The 19662-nt window shown below is 38.6% G+C and overlaps 3 protein-coding genes, 1 long non-coding RNA gene and 2 pseudogenes across 5 annotated transcripts; 5 read left to right on the forward strand and 1 right to left on the reverse strand.

Moving 5' to 3' along the window:
• Positions 1-2849: 2849 nt before the first annotated feature.
• On the forward strand, positions 2850-6550 carry LOC125583868. 2 transcript variants are annotated; one of them, XM_048751395.1, is made up of 5 exons: positions 2850-3216; positions 3726-4199; positions 5033-5447; positions 5546-5623; positions 6173-6550. In XM_048751395.1, the coding sequence occupies exons 1-5, from the start codon at positions 3209-3211 to the stop codon at positions 6227-6229; spliced, it is 1032 nt and encodes a 343-aa protein (XP_048607352.1). In that variant the 5' UTR covers positions 2850-3208; the 3' UTR covers positions 6230-6550. The 2 variants fall into 2 exon arrangements, with proteins under 2 accessions (XP_048607352.1, XP_048607353.1); XM_048751396.1 differs by having other exon boundaries at positions 2866-3216; positions 6176-6550.
• A 697-nt stretch (positions 6551-7247) lies between these two features.
• LOC106389878 (elongation factor Tu, chloroplastic-like) lies at positions 7248-8979 on the forward strand. The gene has a single exon (XM_013830225.3). It carries the CDS (start codon positions 7352-7354, stop codon positions 8783-8785), a length of 1434 nt encoding a protein of 477 aa, XP_013685679.2. The 5' UTR covers positions 7248-7351; the 3' UTR covers positions 8786-8979.
• A 748-nt stretch (positions 8980-9727) lies between these two features.
• On the reverse strand, positions 9728-12055 carry LOC106389879 (vacuolar protein sorting-associated protein 2 homolog 2). The gene is made up of 11 exons (XM_013830226.3): positions 11808-12055; positions 11506-11550; positions 11190-11224; positions 11055-11105; positions 10775-10879; positions 10623-10694; positions 10467-10538; positions 10302-10382; positions 10165-10200; positions 9997-10076; positions 9728-9912 (listed from the first exon to the last, which is right to left on the reverse strand). The coding sequence occupies exons 1-11, from the start codon at positions 11839-11841 to the stop codon at positions 9852-9854; spliced, it is 672 nt and encodes a 223-aa protein (XP_013685680.1). The 5' UTR covers positions 11842-12055; the 3' UTR covers positions 9728-9851.
• A 782-nt stretch (positions 12056-12837) lies between these two features.
• Positions 12838-14544, forward strand: LOC125583869 (annotated as a pseudogene).
• Positions 14545-14969: 425 nt separating this feature from the next.
• On the forward strand, positions 14970-15886 carry LOC125583266 (annotated as a pseudogene).
• A 553-nt stretch (positions 15887-16439) lies between these two features.
• LOC106386793 lies at positions 16440-17027 on the forward strand. The gene is made up of 3 exons (XR_001277604.3): positions 16440-16569; positions 16854-16931; positions 17002-17027. It is a non-coding gene; the product is annotated as an uncharacterized LOC106386793 (long non-coding RNA).
• The last annotated feature ends 2635 nt before the right edge of the window (positions 17028-19662 follow it).

Raw genomic sequence — 19662 nt, forward strand, 5'->3', positions numbered from 1 at the left:
ACTATAAAAAAAAAAAAAAAAAAACATGTTCCATACCTAGACCGTCCACCCTGAGTAGCGCCTATGACAAGAAGCTCACGAAAATTCTAATTGAACAAATGGAGTTTGGTCTCGAAAGTGTCGCTTTTTCAGGTCAAGATGTAGAGTAAGGAGCCGATCTGTGAACAGCGATCAGGGGTTCCCAGTAAGTGTGTGTGGTCCTAATCTATTGCTTGCATGGTTCAGAGATTTGTGGTAAGAGTATGGTTGCTGAGAATAAGCGAGTTCCCACACTTTCAAACTTTTCTCCCTATTCTTGATACTTGCCTTGTTCGAGGACAAACAAGGATCTAAGTCTGGGGGAATTGATATATGGTGTTTTTCACATCATTGTATAGGTGTTTTCGTATTGATTCGAGTCCTTAATCCGTGTCAGTTTAGTCCTTTTTGATCCTTTTCAGGTCTGGAGTTGGTAGAAGAATGAAGAGAGGGTGCTTGAAGAGAAGCTGTCCTTTTGGAGCATTTTGCGGAGAACACTCAAGCAGAACAAGCAGACGGAGTGATCCCGAGGTTGTTCCCGACAAATAAGGAAGCTTCTATTTTTGGAAATTAAGGCCCTGTTGCCCTAATATCTTTTCTACCTATTGGCGCCTCCATAAAAAGACGCCACCTATCCTATTTTAATGGGGGAGGCTAGTTTTTTACAAGAGAACTATTAGCTTTTGCGATCTGCAACTTGTAAGGGAGAAGAATCCATTCTCGCATAGAGAAGACCATCTGAACCCTTTGTTTACTACTCTTATTATTATGCAGTTTCATTCAGAATCTATGTCTTTGATTGCTTGCACCATGATCGAGTAGTGATCTAGCTCGCCTAGGGTTTTTAGGGTGTTGATATATGAGCTAAACATAGATAAGCTATTCTTGATTATTCTTCATTCATACTATTCTCAAGGCTTCCATTAATCTGATCACTTGATGTTAGATCCTAGTTTATCGCCTAGCTAACCGCTTAGGAGATAGCTTGACATGTATTGAATGAGCTTAGTATCCCTAATCAGCGAAAGTAGATATTAGGGTAGTAAGTGAACTGATCGAACCTGATCTCTAAGGCCTGCAGTCGCTTCTCATCTCAACGACAGTTAGATGATGGGATCGACCAGCAAAGAGATCACCGCCACGACAGTGGGGTGTTCCAGCTGAGTGATCCGAGTTCTAGAAAGCACTGCATCGCGCTTGAATAATTGTTTGGCTCTCGCTCAACACCCAATGAAATACCCTAGGCTAGCTTCTTGTTAAATTGAATCAAACTCTAGTTTACTTGTTTTCCGCGTCACCAATTGAATTGAAAACCATTTTCTTCTTAGCTTGACATTGAAACTTATAAGAGTAAAGTGTAGACTGGTCCTCTGGATTGAATCTAAAGTACTATAATCACAACTGTTAACTTGGCAGTAGCAAAGATTCATATTTAGTGTATCACTTACTCCCACAAGGCTTTGTCGTGAGCATAAGAGGAAATGTTTAATCTATCCTTCCCTGTCGGGGAGACGCCATCATCATTATTAAGATAGGAATGCAAAAGAATAATGAGTACGGCATTACCTAAGGAAAAAGAGACCAATGTCCACATATGAGATCCATGAGTGTGTTCGGCCAAAGAACCATAACTTAATAAGAGATTATAAAACTCACAGCAATGATCATTGATCTTGAACACTCATGAGACAAGTAGTAGACATGTATAGACGAGGTCTATGACCCGGACATGGATCGGCCAGATTGAAACATGGTCGAATGGTAACCATAAATCGCCAAAATAAAGAGTTTGACAGTAGACAAACACGTCTAGACCATGGACACATGCAAACACGATTTGCAAAGACAAAATATTGATCTCCGAGGACAATATGGTTCATATTGTTTAAACCACATACTTTACTGGGACACTCGATGTTAAGAGACATGAGAAACGACCTAAGAGGTCGAAGTGGTCTAGTTACGGCTTAGTAATGAAACTAGCCGATTACTCTCATCCTATATATACATGAAAGATCACGCATCAGATGCGTAGAATGTAGAAACCTACAGTGAGGTTCACATCATGGTGAGTAGTGCGTGTTGTACTCTTTTTCCTTCATCATGGTTTTGTCCCACTAGGTTTTCCTGATAAGGTTTTAATGAGGCAACATGAAGCGTACTACAAATCATGTATGGTTATGGCATCCAAGGGGAGTGTTATAAATCCAATGGTGAATGTCCATAACCAGGCCCGGCCCAATACATAGAAGATAGAGAGATGGCCGAAACCCTAGAGAGAGGAGAGAAAGAGAGAGCCGACTTTAGAGAGAGAGAGAGGCGGCCACACACACAAGACTAGGAGAAAAGGAAACCATATTTCATTTTCCTTATAAGTTTATGTTTTATTAGTTTTCCTAAATCTATATGGATTACGATATGTATTATTTCCATTTATTTTTATTTTGCAATCCTTATATAAAAGAACCCCATTGATTATTAATAATAACACAGAAATATTCAGTTTCTAAACTCTCTAATTACAACAGCATTCTGTTTTTCCGTTTACTCGAATCTTGCAAGATGAATTTCAGTTTATATGTTTCGTCGACGTTATTGTAAAACGTGACAATCGGAAATGGGTCTATTGTCAAATTGGTACGGATACGTAGTTTTTACCACACATCGGCTGACTGTGTAAGAGTCTGTCTAGTGGGCCTTATGATGGCCCTAATATTGTAACGTAAGGTATAGACTCTTAGTGCAAAGAGAAAAAGTATGGGGTGTGAATTGGAAGTGTACAGAAACGTGAAGGACTATATTGAAAGATTAAAAAAGAATAAAAGAGGTGTTTGACACAATAACGCACCCATTATCTTTCTTTCTCCCCTTCTTCTTCCTCTTCCTCCTTCCTCACTGATAACGAAGAGCCCCCGTTTTTTTTATCTCTCATCCTCCACACAATTTATCTTTATCTTCTTTTCATTCTATTTCTTAAATATTCCTTTTGATTCTTTTGTACGAGAAAGTTGAAGAACGAGGAGGCCGTGTTTCTAGCTTGTCCTTGGTTAAATGGAAGGACATTATTAGGTGTGGAGAAAATTGAACGAATCCTGGATTTGTGAAAAAAATAATCACAGATCGGATATCGAAAAAAACTATCATTACAAAAAAAAAAAAAAATTGGAATCGGGTTCTCACTTGGGGTATAATGATGAGGTTTCTCTCTTCTTCTTCATCATCCTCTCTGTTTTTTTTTTTTGGCTTTGTGCGTTTTCGGGATACGCTGACCATCGGAGTTTTCCATTGATTTGGATTTCTTTTTTTTTTCTGATGTTCTTTTGGTTTTGAATTTATTAAATGGTTTCTATGATCTGAGTTTGATTTGAAAAGCTTGATATTCAAACGTGTTTATGGCTCTAATGTCAAACCTAATCTTATTCTCCTAGTTTCCTTTTCATTTTGCTACCATTTCTTTTTGATCCAACAACCAAACTGTTCTGAAATTTTCTGGGAAAAGATTTTCAACCAAAACTCTCCGAGCTTCATAGAGTCTGATTTGGATTAGCCACCATTAAAAAAATATTCAGAAGGTATATGAAGACAGTTCACCTAAAAAAAAACTTGCGGAGAACACAGACGCATTTCGAAAATATCACCAGTAAAATCTACCTATTGGTTTAGCGATTTTTATCTGATATTGTTTTTGTTTTTTGTTATTTAATTAGGTATCAGAGAGTAAGCCCAGATTGTCTTCCCCTTACAAATGGAGCCAACAAGCCCTACTTGAGACCATCACCATCTAACGAAGACACAACGACCTCGATCGCCGCCGGAAGAGGATTTAACGGCGGATCATGCACCATCAGCTCGTCACTAGACGGAGTCCCCAAAGGATTCCGGTTCAGATCCACCCAACAACATGATCCTACTCCCAGCCGCCGCGGAGGAGGAGATGTGCTGTTGCAGTGGGGACAACGGAAGCGATCGAGAATCTCCAGAGCCGTGATCCGATCCTCCACCACCACCACCACACCTGCCGATGATTCTTCGTCTTCTTCTGGACAAGGTAAGACTCAATCGAACAAGCTCTCAAGAAGATCCCTAAATCCGTCTATGCCACCACCTGCTCCGGTTTTCTCTGGCCGGAGCTCAAACAATAGAAACGGTATCGTCGGCGGCAAGGAAATTTTCCTTTCCAGGTTTAGCCCAAATCTTCACACTCCCATGCATTTTCCTATTTTTATATTTTTTTTTACTTTAAATGTATAAATAGCTTTGATTTGTCTTTTTTTTTTTTTTTTTTTTAAGATTTGTTACTTCAAAATTCTTTTGATTTTGTTACTGTAAATGTTATTTTCTCTAATCGTGACTTGCCCATAGGTTTCTTTTTGTTCGTCCATGTTTATTATGTCATAAATACTGTTTCTTGTTTTTCATTTTCGATTTACGATTTATTTAATTTATTCAGTTTAGTTTTTTTTTTTGAGATCCAGACGCTTGGTTCATGGTTCTTCTGCTAACCCATTCGCTAAAGTTAGTGATCCAGAACTCTTTTTAGGAATTTACATTAGTACCCTTGGAAACACCGAAAGAAGCCGAGTGTTATGTTATGTCTCTCGTCTTTCCCCCAAGTCTCTGTTTCTAGGTTTTTATTCCGCTTGTTTAGCTTTTGGTTTGAAATATATAAAGATTTTTCAATCTAAATCTTTCATTGTTGTTTCAAGAAAATATTTTGCTTTCCTTTCTTTGACCCAATCTTCAAACACGTCTCGCGATATTAATCGATTTTAAGTTTCTTCGTATTTTCATTTTGGTCCCTAGAAGATAAAATCTATAGGTTTTTCTGCGTTTTGATTCTGATTCTTAAATATGTAAAGGGTGGAACTCGTTTTCCTTTTCTAATTTTCTTCAAAATAATAATATTAAGAAAACTTTCTTCATTTCATATAGCTCTTCCAGAGGTGGAACTTTATTTTTAAAGAAACAAAATCACCTGTGGATTTAAGCTATTCATCATCATAATCATGTCCAGGAATCTAGAAGACCGATCAGCCAACGGATCACCATCAAGGAACATCAACAGCCGTATGGTGTCCAGATCGGGAAGTTCAAAGCGATCTCCACCGTCTCCTGATCTAATCGAGAAGAGATCAAGCGTCAGAGATCATCATCAGAACCATAGACAAAACGGGTTGGATCATAATCATGATCAACAACATCAAAGAGTGAGCAGATCAGAATCAGCGGCTCAGGCTCATCCAGAGCTGGAGACAAACAAAAACAATGGAGAGAAAGAGAAATCAACGCAAGTGGAAACAAGAGAGTGGCCAAGGATCTACATTGCCTTGTCTAGGAAAGAGAAGGAAGAAGATTTCTTGGTTATGAAAGGCACAAAGCTTCCTCACCGACCCAGGAAACGAGCTAAGAACATTGATAAATCCCTCCAGGTACATATTAATTCATTAAAAATGAAATAAATACTTCAATTTTGTCTTGCATTAAAAAATCATAAAAGTTTGTTGTTAATTTGTGTGTTTGTGGACAGTATTGTTTCCCAGGGATGTGGTTATCTGATTTGACCAAGAATCGTTATGAAGTTAGGGAGAAGAAAAATGTGAAGAAGGTAATTAACTTTACTAATACTAAACTCTTTTTAGTTCCTTAGTTTTGTGATAATGACAAAATAGATTTAAATAAGTAAAGGTTAGTAGAATAGAAGAACACAAGATGGAATGGGTTTAGGTCTTTTATATTTTACATAATAATAATTTATGAGTGGCATAGAAGGTGGTGAATTATAGACCTTATTTATTAATTTTAAAATAATTTATATTATTAAATGAAATGAAGAAAATAGACAAGACATGGGACCTACTACTATTCCACCTAATGGAGAGAATAATGAACTGTTTTTTTCTTTTATCATTTTCTCAAGGAAAAGAGTCAATAATACAATTATAAAAGTTGTTTGCAAAGTAACACTTGAAACCACTTATAATAAAAATAAAATCAAGTGGTTTTTTTCTGTGTTTTTTGTCAAAATTATTTGATTTTTTGTTTGCATATGTGATCAACTGAAAACACTAGGCTCAGGCAAATTTTGAAGCAAATGTAATGATTCAAGTGTGGTTATGGGGAATGAAAACTATTTTATTTGATTAATTATATGCAGCAGCCGAAACGGAGAGGATTGAAAGGGTTGGAGAATTTGGACACCGACTCCGAATAATTCTTCTTGTTTTTTTTTGTGGTTTTCGATTGAGAATATAAAAGAATTGAGGAGGACCTACGTACGTTTGGCTTGCTTGTCATGCTCGTGCCAATAGGAACCCAGTGGAGAGAGAGCTATCGAGAAGTTACACCCTAATTTTTTTTTTTGGTTTCTGTTAGTAGTTAGTACCCATAAAAGAAGGTGAGAATGCATCTACATAAACATAATTCAGCCTTTTAAAATTATTAGACAAAAATCAATGAAATGAAAAAATGGATTGTCTCTGTTTTGAAACTTATTTTGGTTTTTCTTTCTTGGATAAATCAATTTTATAGATTCTTATATGCGTGAATAATTAATCCAAAAAGAACAGTGTCAAGTTAAAGAAACGTTTTTCTGATCACGTCAAAGGTTATTTATGAATGATTCGAATCTCATTGACTTTACGCTGTTGTCATGCATCAAGCTGTTCGATTCTGTTTCAAACTTGCTTCATGTACATGCTTCAGTAGCCTCTTTGAAGCTACTCTCAGTTTAAATGAGTTGCTTAGTTATAGGCTTCCTCTGATTAAGCGGCAGTGAAGGAATACAAATGGAAGACCTCACCGTTTCGTTGCAGCTATATTTCCGGGAGATCATGTAGCTCAAAGTGTGTGACGTTTGTGTTTGTCGGTGATCTGATCGCCATGTCACGTTTGGTTTAGTTAACCGCGTACCAACCTCGTTGGCTATTTAACTTGTTTGGAAAAATCCTTCCTACTGCTATTTTTAACTTGTTTCAGTTTTACCGATTCATTTAACTGGCCGTTTATGGCTGTAAAAAGAACACAGCTTGTGCTTGCGGGATACTGAAATGGCACGATATTTGCTTGAGGAAAACTTTAACGGCACATTTGTTCTCGTGGGAAACAAAAACGACAAGATTTGTGCTTATAAGAAAATGCAACGACACAATTTGTGGCTGTGGGAAATCCAAACGGCACGCGATGTGCCTCTGGGACACTGAAACGGATAGGATTAAACATGAGCCCTTCATTATTCTGAAGAGATAAAACACTATACAAGTCTCACTCTATCTTCTTCCTCTTCAACAATTCACCAAAATTCAAACCCTAGCTTCTCGATTCCTCCTCCGCTTCCATGGCGATATCATCTCCCGCCGCTTGTTCCTCTAGACTCATCACTTCCTACTCGACCCCTTCACTCTCCCTCTCCCCCGCCGCCATTTCCACCTCAATCAAACTCAAAGCCCTAAACCTCTCCACCTCCTTCCTCCCTCCACACTCATTCACCACCCCCTCCTCCTCCCTTCCCCAATCCACCCGCCGCTCCTTCACCGTACGCGCGGCACGTGGCAAATTCGAGCGGAAAAAACCTCACGTCAACATCGGAACAATCGGACACGTGGACCACGGCAAAACCACCCTAACCGCCGCCCTCACCATGGCCCTCGCCTCCATGGGAAACAGCGTCGCCAAAAAGTACGACGAGATCGACGCCGCGCCCGAGGAGAGAGCCCGCGGAATCACGATCAACACCGCGACCGTCGAGTACGAGACGGAGAACCGCCACTACGCCCACGTGGACTGCCCCGGACACGCCGATTACGTCAAGAACATGATCACCGGAGCCGCGCAGATGGACGGAGCGATCCTCGTCGTCTCCGGCGCCGACGGACCGATGCCGCAGACCAAAGAGCACATCCTCCTCGCTAAACAGGTCGGCGTCCCGGACATGGTCGTCTTCCTCAACAAAGAGGATCAGGTCGACGACGCGGAGCTGCTGGAGCTCGTCGAGCTCGAGGTGCGTGAGCTTCTGTCCTCTTACGAGTTCAACGGCGACGATATCCCGATTATCTCCGGATCCGCGTTGTTAGCTGTGGAGACGCTCACCGAGAATCCTAACGTGAAGCGTGGCGATAACAAGTGGGTGGATAAGATCTACGAGCTCATGGACGCCGTTGATAGCTACATCCCAATCCCTCAGAGACAGACTGAGTTGCCTTTCTTGCTAGCTGTTGAGGATGTGTTCTCTATAACCGGACGTGGGACGGTTGCCACGGGGAGGGTTGAGAGAGGGACTGTGAAGGTTGGAGAGACTGTTGATTTAGTTGGTTTAAGAGAGACTAGGAACTATACAGTCACTGGTGTTGAGATGTTTCAGAAGATTCTTGATGAGGCCTTAGCTGGTGACAATGTTGGGTTGTTGCTTAGGGGTATTCAAAAGGCTGATATTCAGAGGGGGATGGTGTTGGCTAAGCCTGGGAGTATTACTCCGCATACTAAGTTTGAGGCGATTGTGTATGTGTTGAAGAAGGAAGAAGGTGGGAGGCATTCTCCGTTCTTTGCTGGGTATAGGCCTCAGTTTTACATGAGGACGACTGATGTTACGGGGAAAGTGACCAAGATATTGAATGATAAAGATGAAGAGTCGAAGATGGTTATGCCTGGGGATAGAGTTAAGATTGTTGTGGAGCTTATTGTGCCTGTTGCTTGTGAGCAAGGGATGAGGTTTGCTATTAGAGAAGGAGGGAAGACTGTTGGTGCTGGTGTTATTCAGTCTATCATCGAATGATTGTTTGTAGCATATCTAGCTACTTGTTTTTTTTTTTTGTTTGTTTCAGAGGACTCTTTTTGAGTTTTTAGATTCAAAATCAATGTCATATAATTCTTGATGTTTCGAATTGTTGTTGTCTGACTTTGAGCTACAAGATTACGGTCACCTTGGTTTGAAACAATTGTTCAGACAATGGAAAGATTACATTATCATCTCTAACGTGCCTGTGAATTACAAACGTCAATATAATCGCAAATAACTTGAAAGAGATGATCGAGAAGAGGAAGGAGGGAGCTCATGGATTTCGACCACCACCTCTGCCACTGTAAGATGGGCCTGTATCGATCTGACCATCTGTTTGATAACTTATCATTCTCCTCCCTAACAAGACATTGTTATTAGCTTGAGTGGAAGACAACTTCTATGTTAAGTAATGCATCATACGAGGATGATCGAGTTTTATCATCTATATGCTTATAATAAGGGAACACTAACCAGCTCTTGGGAGTGATTCTTGTTTAGAAGCAAGAACAAGACTGTTGCCAAGAAGAAGAAGCAGGAAGAACACAAAACCCAAAGATGAAAAAAACTTTCTCATTTTACTCAAATGTCTTATTTGGCCTCTTAGTTTTTCTATTTTTGAATATGTATATATAAAGGCTGATTAGAGGCGGGTTTAGTCTAAGTAGATTTTTAATGAAACTTAAGAAAGATTCGTATTACAAAAAGTGGTGGGATGATAAAGTATTATACACACGAATCTCATGTGTCATCATCCCTCCAACTTGATCCTTCAAAGATGACTTGTTTATAAATTCTTTCTGTCTTCATTTTGATCTCTATCGGTTCGAGGATTTGATTTAGACCCGTGAAGATAGAGAAAGAGCCAAAAAATACACCTTTAACGTCAACGGCACAAGTTGTCTGGATGAGATTTTTTTTTTTGCCAAGTTGATGATATGTAATACAAAATATGTTTATCTAAACTTGAGAGATCTTGCTGCATCAGTAGATATTATACATATTTCTTATAATAGGATTCTTTTGATGCATGATAGCTACAAAATAGGAAGTTTCATGTCTCTCAGATACGTCGAAGTGAAGCCAATCTCCTCTCTAGATCATCCACTTCAGTTGATCCTGAGCTGCAAGGAGAGTTAAAGAATGTATGAATTTGCTATCCCAAAGAATCTTTATAGATCAAAGTAACTAATTTGAATTGTACATACTCATTGTTCTCGCTCTTGTTATTGACTGTGTTGGGAGCAGCGGTCTTTGTTGCAATCCGACCCTTTGGAGCTGAAGACAACTGTTTACAAAGAATCAAGAAACATGATATGAATTTTTAAACCACCATGAAAGTTTAGCCCCCAACTAACTGTTTAATAAAAACCAACCTGAGATGCAACACCAACACCAATCTCATCGAGCACCTGTATAAAGAACAAGGCAGTATAAAGGGAATGAGCAAAATAGAGGAAGCTTAGAGAAAAGTAAGGAGAGGTGTGTGAGTAGTGATTCTTGTGATTGAAACCTGGTTAGTGAGATCTTCAGTTTCTTCTTCAGCTTCGTCTTTGTCAAGTGTTTCATCAATTGCCTCTGACATCATCTCTATCTGCAATCACACAAAACACAGCTAATCTTTGAGGGACTTAAAAAAATATCATCATCTTAATAAAGCAATAGAGAGATTGTTTACCGTCATGTCCAGTTGTGCAGACTGCTTCTGAAATTCCTTGATCACCTTAGCTTGTTTCGTTGGTGCCATTTGCTGAAAGTGTGAGAAACAACACAGCAGAAAATAAGTTGAAAAGAAGTGAGAGAACCCATCAAAGTAGTAAAGTTGGATCATCACCTTGTTCATTGCAACCATGGCTGTGGTTGCACCTTTCATTCCTGATGAGATTGAGGTGCTTGCATACAATGCCTATGTATCAAAACCAGGAAAGAATCATCCAGTCAGTTCATAATGGTATTGAATGGGTGGAGAGATCTAAGTGACCCAACCTGTGTATGCGTGGTCACACCACGAATTTGAGCTCGGCTTCCCTGCAAATTGGTGATCTGTTGCCTTAATCGAACAAGTTGTCGAGCTAAGATCTTTGTGGCAGCCTATGAAAAATGTTTCAATTAATTTGGGGAAGAGAAAAGTCTTGAAGAAGTTTATATAGCCAGAAACGAACCAACAAGCTAGTAAACAACAGTACAAAAGAAACTGTGAAAATAGGTATTGAATACTCTGCAAGTTTTAACAAAATAAGGACGAAAATGTTAGAAAGGACTTTACCTCATTTCCAGTCTTAGCTGTTTTCTTGATTTCTGCTACAAGCCTCTTCTCCTGATAGCCATATTTGGTGGAACGGTGAGAATGAATAATGAAAAAAATCAAAGACGAAAGCAAAAACACAAGAAGTCCTTTTACCTCCAGTTGAAGAGATGTAATCTCACGTTCAATACCTGCAATTACATACATTGGTTAGAGAAATGAAGTAATCCAAAAGAAACAAACTCAGCTAGCATCATATAATGCAAACTGCTCTAGTCAAAGTAAGGGAAGAAGCTAGAACATGTCTATAAAGACAAAGATCACCTCAGAGGCTCCACAACAACAAGGTCTATAAAAATGTAAAACCACAGCTCTAACACTTCCCTTTGCTACACTACATTTTGACAGGCGGCAAGATATAATCTGCTCACAAAGGCAACTTTTTGAACAGAGAAGGAAGACAATATAATACCTCGTGTAGCCACAGCCATTTCTCTCTTGCTGGTGCGGAGAGCCTCTGCATATGGAAAATGATTTTCAATTAATTGGGGAAAAAAAATATTGAATCAAGTTAAATTACTAATTTAGCAACAACACACATTCACACTACATCGTCAGATTAAAGCAGAATCTGGTAGATTCAAAGGTGGCATTTTTGCAGGATTGAGGATTAAAGGTGACATTTTTGTAGAATCCTTATAAAACTCTAGAAAAAATTACAAAGTCTAAAGCCGAAAATAGTAGGCGATCAATTGGAAAGATGAAAGCTTTTACCTTTGGGAGTGGTCTTCTTCTTGAAAATGTTCATGGTGATTGATTGTCTTCTCTGAATCAAATCAGTGATTCTTGTGCTTATGCGGACAAAACCCTAGTTACCGTCCAGAGGGAAGTGAACTTGATCTGCAGAGAGAGAGAGAGAGAGAGATAGTTGAGAAAAGGTGTGACCTTTATTTTCTCCTCTCTTTCTTTTCTTAGTATAAATTTTTCTTTAGTCATCAACGCAACGGCTCTACGGAACTTGCCCGTTACACTAGAAATTAGAAAATATACACATTTTTTTTCTTTTGATAAAATGATTCCCAGTTATGATAAAAGTCATATAATTTTTTTTAACGAGCTAGTAGTTAGCAGAATCAAATCGTTACGTTCAGATTATAATCGACAAAACGGGTATTTAAATACCAAACTTTCACAAATTCTCCCAAACAAATACAAACTTTTCATTATTCCAAATAAATCATAAATTTAATTTGACTCAACCATATTAAATACACTTTTGGTCAACTTAATTTGCCAATCACCGTTCATATTTTTAGTTATTGATCGTCTTTAAAATAGAACAAAAAACAGATATATTCATTCCGGGCATATCATCTGATAATAGTGGATATATAAAAAAAATAGATCAAGTAAATCTATTAAAAATATTAGAAAAATAGCGCTATGTATTATTACCCCTTTTCTGATTTTTTTTCAAAGTGGAACTGAGTTTTATTTACTAACTATACCCTGATTTTGAGGAAAATAAATAAAATAATGAGAACGATTTTCCAGTTAAAATAATCTAATTTTATTCCACTTTGAATAATAAAAATAACATGAGTTCAAAATTTTCAGTTGGTAGTGGATTGAAAGTAACAATTTGGAATTTTAGGTTTCTGTTACGTTTCTAAAGCAACACGTTAACATTTAACGGTGAGTGGGTAGATTAAATTGGGCAAAAGTGTATCTAATATGGCTTGATAAATAGTACTATAAGTTTGTGGTTATTTAGATTAATGGAAAGTTGGTTTTTGTTAGGGAGAATTTGTGAAAGTTCGGTATTTAAATATCCGTTTTTTCGATTATAATCATGTAAGCGCGTTTTAACACCGCCGTATCAAGTTAATCTCTCAAAACAAAAAGCATAAAATTACGGGAAAAAAAGAAAATTTGGATTGGCTCTCGAGTTCGATCTTCCCTTCCCATCGTCTCCAATCGGTACGATCAAGAAACATTTTTGCAATCTCAAAGACTGTCCTGTTTGTTCGTTTAATTCAGACAATTTGATAATGGATGCAGAAGTTTTCTGTCCGTTCAAAGCTAGCAGCCCCTTTGATTATTTTGATGATGGCAGAGATGCAGGACCAGCTCGTGTGTCATGGCTGTAGAAACACATTGCTCTATCCTAGAGGAGCTACCACGTTCGTTGTGCCTTATGCAACACTGTCAACATGATCCCTCATCATCCTTCTCCTCATGGTAGTAAACTTTGTTGCATTTGTGTCTTGGTTGAGTTCTGAGAGTCTGAACACACAGCTCGTGCAGGGATGGACATGGCTCACATTGTATGTGGTGGTTGTCGAACTATGCTTTATGTATACCCGTGGAGCAAGTAGCGTCAGATGCTCTTGCTGTCAGACTCTCAACCTTGTCCCAGGTATATCTATTATCTTGAGTTTCTTCCTTAAATTCTTTAGATCAAGTCTTTGTGGCCTATATAACTACTAGTTAGCGGCGGAATATAGTCTAGTCTCTGAGTGATTTCTTTTCTTTCATCAAATTGTCTCTTTGCTTATTGGATTTTCCCAGTGTTTTGAGTTTGTTCTGTCTGCTGAAACTGTGTTTGCTTGATTTATTATGTAATGGACAGCACCAACACCATCCAATCAGTTTGCGCATATCAACTGTGGGAACTGTCGGACGACACTCATGTATCCGTACGGTGCATCATCTGTTAAATGCGCTGTTTACCAGTTCGTTACTAACGTTAATGTGAGTGTACTCGTTTCACTTCTGCATGGTTGAGTTGAGTTCATAAAAATCTTTGTATTGTCATATTTGATTTCTGATTTTTATCTTTTCTCATCAGCTGATGGGCAATGGAAGGGTGCCTAACATGCCAAATGGAGCAGCCTCTCCCGGGACTATGTTATCTACATCCACCGTGAGTTATCCATATCATGATCTTGTAATAGATCTGTTCATTCTTTATAGAACTGGTACTTACTCTTTTGGCCGTTTTTTTTTTTTTTTCATTTTACAGCAGTCAATACCACCGTCTAAGACACAAACCGTTGTTGTAGAAAACCCAATGTCGGTTAATGGAAGTGGAAAGTTGGTGAGTTTTAGAATCTCTTGTGTTCTCGTGTAGCTATTTGCTTTTTGGTCTTCTTGTTTACACATTAGAAGAAGGTTTGACAAAACTGGTTGTAACACACAAAATTGCAGGTGAGCAACGTTGTGGTTGGAGTGACAACATGCAAAAATAACCCAAGAATTGAGTGATCTGAAAGAGATCATATCAAGCGTTCTGGTTTGTGCATATTACATATATATCTCTTTGACAACTTTTTTAACCCAAGGAAAAGGCTTACTGAGAATCACTTGTTTGAGTTTTCTTTTGGGGTTTTTTCTTATCAAAGTTGATGCACACAAAGGTTTTACATTTTTTCCAATGATCTGGCACTTATATTTGTAGATTTGTACACTCCATTGGCCATTTGTGGCATTGTTAATGTATGTATTAATAAATATAATCTGATACACCAACCAAACAGTAATATTTGGGTTTGAAAATATGTTTCTTCCGTGAAATAAGATTTGCTTCATGAAACTTTAACATGTCAAGAAACTGATATTAGCTTTGGTGGATTAGATAAGACTGCTCTTAGCGCAAGTCACTGGAACCTGGAAACCTTTTCACAACAACCAAAACCTAATCAGTACACTCCAAAAACATTAGAGTTAGATAATCAGACAGAGCTCTTTCCATATAAATATCTTTTTCATATTTGGCACACAGATTCATATCACTTCCCTCCTCTGATCACTCACTGCATCAACAATGCCTAGAGAAAGATTCTGTTTGCTGGTGGTGGGACCACAAAGAGCTGGAAAGTACTCTTGGCGCTGAGAATACTTGCACTCATTGCCACTTTAGCTGCAGCCATTGTAATGGGTTTGAACAAAGAGACAAAGACCTTGGTTGTGGCCACCATCGGAACTGTTCCTATCAAAGCCACACTAACCGCTAAGTTTCAGGACACACCTGCTTTCGTGTAAGCTCAGAACACCTTCTTATTAAGATTTAAGAACTCTGTGTTTTGACTGTTACTATTATTATTAACTACGATTCTTGGTGGAAAAATGTGTTACAGGTTCTTTTTTATAGCTAATGCCATGGTGAGCTTCCACAACTTGTTGATGATTGGTCTTCAGATTTTCAGCCGGAAACTGGAATGTAAAGGCTTCCGTCTCCTCTCCGTTGCTATTCTTGACATGGTAACATGACCATTCTCGATTGAACCAATCCGGTTTATTCCGGTTTAGTAATGTGTATAATAATTGACTTGGTTTATTGATTGGTACAAAAGCTAAACGCAGCTCTGGTATCTGCGGCTGCAACGGGGCGGTGTTCGTAGCGGAGATAGGGCAGAACGGGAACAAGCACGCCAAGTGGAACAAAGTCTGCGACAGGTTCTCCATTTACTGCGATCACGGTAGAGGAGCACTTATCGCCGCTTTCTCCGGAGTCATTCTATGCTCCTCGTCTCCGCCGTCTCCATTTCCCGCCTCTCAATCTATTCTAAAAAATCCTCCACCTCCACCACCGCCGCGGCTGTTGCATCTCCGTAGTAACTCGCCGCTGTCCGCTAAAACATAGCGGTCAAAAGTTCAACAATATGTATGTATACTGTTTGTGTGTCAGTGTGTGTGTTGTCTCTCGAGTAACTATCATGTTGTCTTATGCACTGCTCTGTTTTGTCACTTTCATATAGAGACGACTTTTCATTTCTCTCATTTTATCACATTCGAGTATCATTTCGTTGTTTTAAATAAATAAATCTAACAAATTATAGTTTACTTTTCCAGTCACTTCTTTCATTATTATCCAAATGTAATTCAAACAAATTGTTTACATTTAGATGAGCTTTAACACTAAAATAAATTAAATCACTAGTCATAAATATTGAAATGTTTTTTCAATTGTACAATAATAAGAAGTACTTCTGTTTACAGAGTGAGGTATAAAACTCTAAACGAAATTAAACAGTTCACTAATCATCCTAATTAGTAGAATTTATTTGGGTAGTCAACTTTCGGTAATTTTCCTAACTAAAATTAATGTTTTTTAATTTTCACTTGGCGGCTTCTTCTGACCTTTCTTAGACCAGAGTCTGAGATTTGCTCATTTGGCAATCGTGACCCTAATAACATGTTTATTGGAGATCTCTTGGATTGGATCTCTTAGCATAATATAAGATACGTTATCTTAGTTTTTAACTAAAAAATCCTAGGAAACGTCTTTTATTTAAGAAACGTAATTTAGTTAAAAGCTAATATAGCTTATCTTATAATAGGTTAAAAGATCCAACCAAAAGAGATGCAATAAAAATGCTCTAATAAACTCTGCTTTATTTGATTTTTCTTTCTAAAACAAGGAAGGAAGAAAGAAAATCGTCAAAACCATCTTTTTCTCAGATAGTCTAACCAAAGGTTTAGACTTTGGACTACGTTACAAAAACTTGCTGGGAATCTTGGCCCCTTCGTGAAGGTACAATCATCTTCCTCTCGCGTAGAGTTTTCTTTGTGGCTTTTATGAACCTTTGTTACTCGTTTACGCATAGAGTAGGTTTCATTGATTAGATGTTAATTCCTCAGCCGAATGCGATGATTTGAGTTGGGATTGTGTAAAGTTCGATCCTTTGAGCGATAATTTGAGTTGGGTTGTGTAAAGTTGGATCTTTAAACAATCTTTATGCTTTTTTTTTCCTGGGTTTCGAGACGGCACTGCATTTCTAGTGAGTGTTTTGTTTTAACAGATCGTTTCTTTCTTAGGTCGCGGGTTAAAAGGTTTGGGCTTTGTCACTGTGAATGCACAGGCTTGCATCTGCAACAGAGTTTATGGCTATGGAGGTTCTTCGAATCTCGTAGCTTTCTGTAGTACTGGTTCAGTTTCTAAATGTGGAATTGTGAAATTTTACAGGTTGATTCTGAGAAACAACCGATTAAAGGGAGATTAGCCCTGAACCTGACTCTAGTCCTCCTTGTCCCAAAATAAGCATACTGATTACTATCTGTCTTCAGTTAGCTCTACTTCTAGCACACGTATTGTTTAGGCAAAGGTCATGTATGCTAAACAATGACTTATGTATTTGGTACACTGGTTTCAGCATGAATCCCACCAATTGTGATTTCGATTTAAATTCATGTTCTCTGCAAATCTCATGTTCCGAGTTATTTAAGATTAGTTCCTGAGGATCTAGCAATGTCATCTAGATATATAAGTTATTAGATATTCACTTATCTTCAAATTTTTTTAAAAAAATAAGATGAGATTTCAAAATCGAACCCTAAAAATACTAACAATACTACAACATATGTTATCATAGCCTAACCCAAAATATCATGACTCAATCTACATTCACTCATTTATGTTAAAAATAATTCAATTTCAGTAAAACTAAATTTTCATCTTTTAGAAATGTTTATTATACATGATTTTGACTTTTTCCCTTGAAAATACTTTTTATAAAATTTTTAATTATTTTTAAGATCTAATCCATAAGAAGACTTTTTCTGGAAGACTCCTAGATAACTTATGGAAGACTTTGATTTAGGCGGGAACCTAAATTTTGGAAAAATTTAGGTGGAAACCCTAAATTCTACTAAAATTTAGGCGGGATGTGTCGGAAGACTTCTTTTTAAGTCTTCTGTGAATCTTCCAGACCCTAAAATCAATTAACTATACAAAAACAATTTTTTAAACTTAAAAGAAACTTAGAAAATGTTTAAATCAATTTATTAGATACTTACTAAACATATATGAGTCAATTTGAAAGAAAAAAAATTGAAGGTAAGACTTCAGAATCTAACCCTAATATACATACAATACTATAACATATGTTACCAATTCCTAAACCAATGACTCATGAGCCAATATACATTCACTCATCTATGTTGGAAATATTCATTTTCAGATGAACTAAATTTAATTACATCATTGAGAAATATTTTTATTACATGATTTCAATTTTTTTACCCATCTGAATATTTCTTATAAAATTATAAAATTATTTTTAAGATATAGTGAACGAGAAGACTTACAAAGAAGTCATCATAGAGAAGACTTCTTTGTAAGTCTTCTCTAATGGAGGGTTATAATGGTAAAACTGAATACATGTTGTTTGTTTGTTCATAAGAGGGCTGTTGTAATTTCACTAGGCTTTTGGTTACTTTTGCATTTGATTGAATTTGGGGGACACTTTTGTATTCAAAATCAAGTTTTGAGTCATTTTTGGCAAATCCCCCAATAAAGAAAGGTAAGAATAAAGAGACAGAGAGAGAAAGTTTTTCTCTCGAGGGTCTCTCCCTCCCAATCTTCTCTAACCCTAGCGACGCCATCAGATCTTGATTCCGCTCCGGTGCTCGGGGGCTCCGGCCTTCGTCCGTCACTCACGTTAGCCCCGACGCTGGAGGCTCCTCTCCTCTTCTCTCTTCTCGTTTTCTTTTGCTCCTCTGCTGCTTTCGTCCTCCTATCGCCACCTTGTTTCTCTGTGTTTGAAGCTTTCCTGGAGGCACCTTCGCTCGAGAGAAGCTCTGTGTCTGGTGTGAGTCCTTTAGTCATGGATCTACGGCGCGATGGTTCTGGCGCGCGCTGTCGGAGGAGTCGGCGTTTAGGGTTTTGGAGGCGGTCCCTTAAGCCGCTTCTAGAGTTTGGCTGCGCGTGGAGGCGTGAGTCCAGCCTCTGTTCAGATCTGATCTCCGGTCTCCTAGATCTGAGGTCTTTCGGTCTGTAATGTTGCGGCGAAGGCTGCAGTTCGATTGTCATTTCCTTGGTGTCCTGGTAAGGGGGAGCTCTGTTTGTCTTCGCCATTGGGGTATCGGAGCTCTCTCTAGCTCGGTTGCGAGCTTAACCGAAGGCGGTGGTGTGTACCTCTTCTTAAGGTGGTGGCTCGTGGTAGGTCCAGAGGTGTGGTGTTGGTGTTGGTCGTCTATGGTCACTCCGAGACGTTGCTGCGACCTCCCTCCTTTTTGCTTGTATCTTCCCGGCTTGTGATTCATAACCGATCTTTGAAGCTTTGTCGACTGGTTTCTTTGGTCTTTGCTCGTGTGCTTTTTGGTTCGATTGCTCGTGTGACATTGTAAGCTTACCATACTTAGGTTTTCTAACACGGCGTTTGGAGATGATGCTCAAGGCTCCGTGTGGTCTGCGGGTCTCCTTGGTATCGTCGGTGGCTCCATCCGGTGTTGCGCACATCCCAGTGCTGTGGGCTTCCCCTTGGTTGCTCATGGTAGTGTCGGTAGCACTAATGCTTCTTGCAGGTCTTCGAGCAGTTCAGGTTCTCGTGCAGCGTTCAACTTGTTCCCGACTTCTTGCTTACCGATCTTGGTTTGGAAGTCATTGTGTCTCTAAGCCATTGGCTAGTCAAGGCGCTTTTGAAGATTGTATAGCGGGACTTGGAGCAATTTTCAATGGTTTGTGTTTTATCTCCCTACTTCATATGTGTCTGTGTGTAATGACGGTGACGGTTATAAGATCTCAAAAAGTTCATCGAGAGCTAGCTACCCCAAAGACGTCACGGAAATTCCTCCGCGGCATCCGAGGCAACGAGGTGGAACTTCACGTTTCCCGGTGTCAACATCA

Source organism: Brassica napus, chromosome C3 (assembly GCF_020379485.1).
Source record: "Brassica napus cultivar Da-Ae chromosome C3, Da-Ae, whole genome shotgun sequence".
Lineage (NCBI taxonomy): Eukaryota > Viridiplantae > Streptophyta > Magnoliopsida > Brassicales > Brassicaceae > Brassica > Brassica napus.

What these genes read in the sequence shown, in the direction of transcription:
- LOC125583868 (XM_048751395.1), top strand. An exon ending in ACATTGATAAATCCCTCCAG is followed by an intron (nt 5,448 to 5,545) that starts GTACATATTAAT and finishes GTTTGTGGACAG; the next exon opens with TATTGTTTCCCAGGGATGTG. An exon ending in AGAAGAAAAATGTGAAGAAG is followed by an intron (nt 5,624 to 6,172) that starts GTAATTAACTTT and finishes AATTATATGCAG; the next exon opens with CAGCCGAAACGGAGAGGATT.
- LOC106389879 (XM_013830226.3), bottom strand. Translation starts at nt 11,841, where the DNA reads ATGAACATTTTCAAGAAGAAGACCACTCCCAAAG. An exon ending in TTACATCTCTTCAACTGGAG is followed by an intron (nt 11,106 to 11,189) that starts GTAAAAGGACTT and finishes TATGGCTATCAG; the next exon opens with GAGAAGAGGCTTGTAGCAGA. An exon ending in GTGTTGGTGTTGCATCTCAG is followed by an intron (nt 10,077 to 10,164) that starts GTTGGTTTTTAT and finishes CTTTGTAAACAG; the next exon opens with TTGTCTTCAGCTCCAAAGGG.
- LOC106389878 (XM_013830225.3), top strand. Translation starts at nt 7,352, where the DNA reads ATGGCGATATCATCTCCCGCCGCTTGTTCCTCTAGACTCATCACTTCC.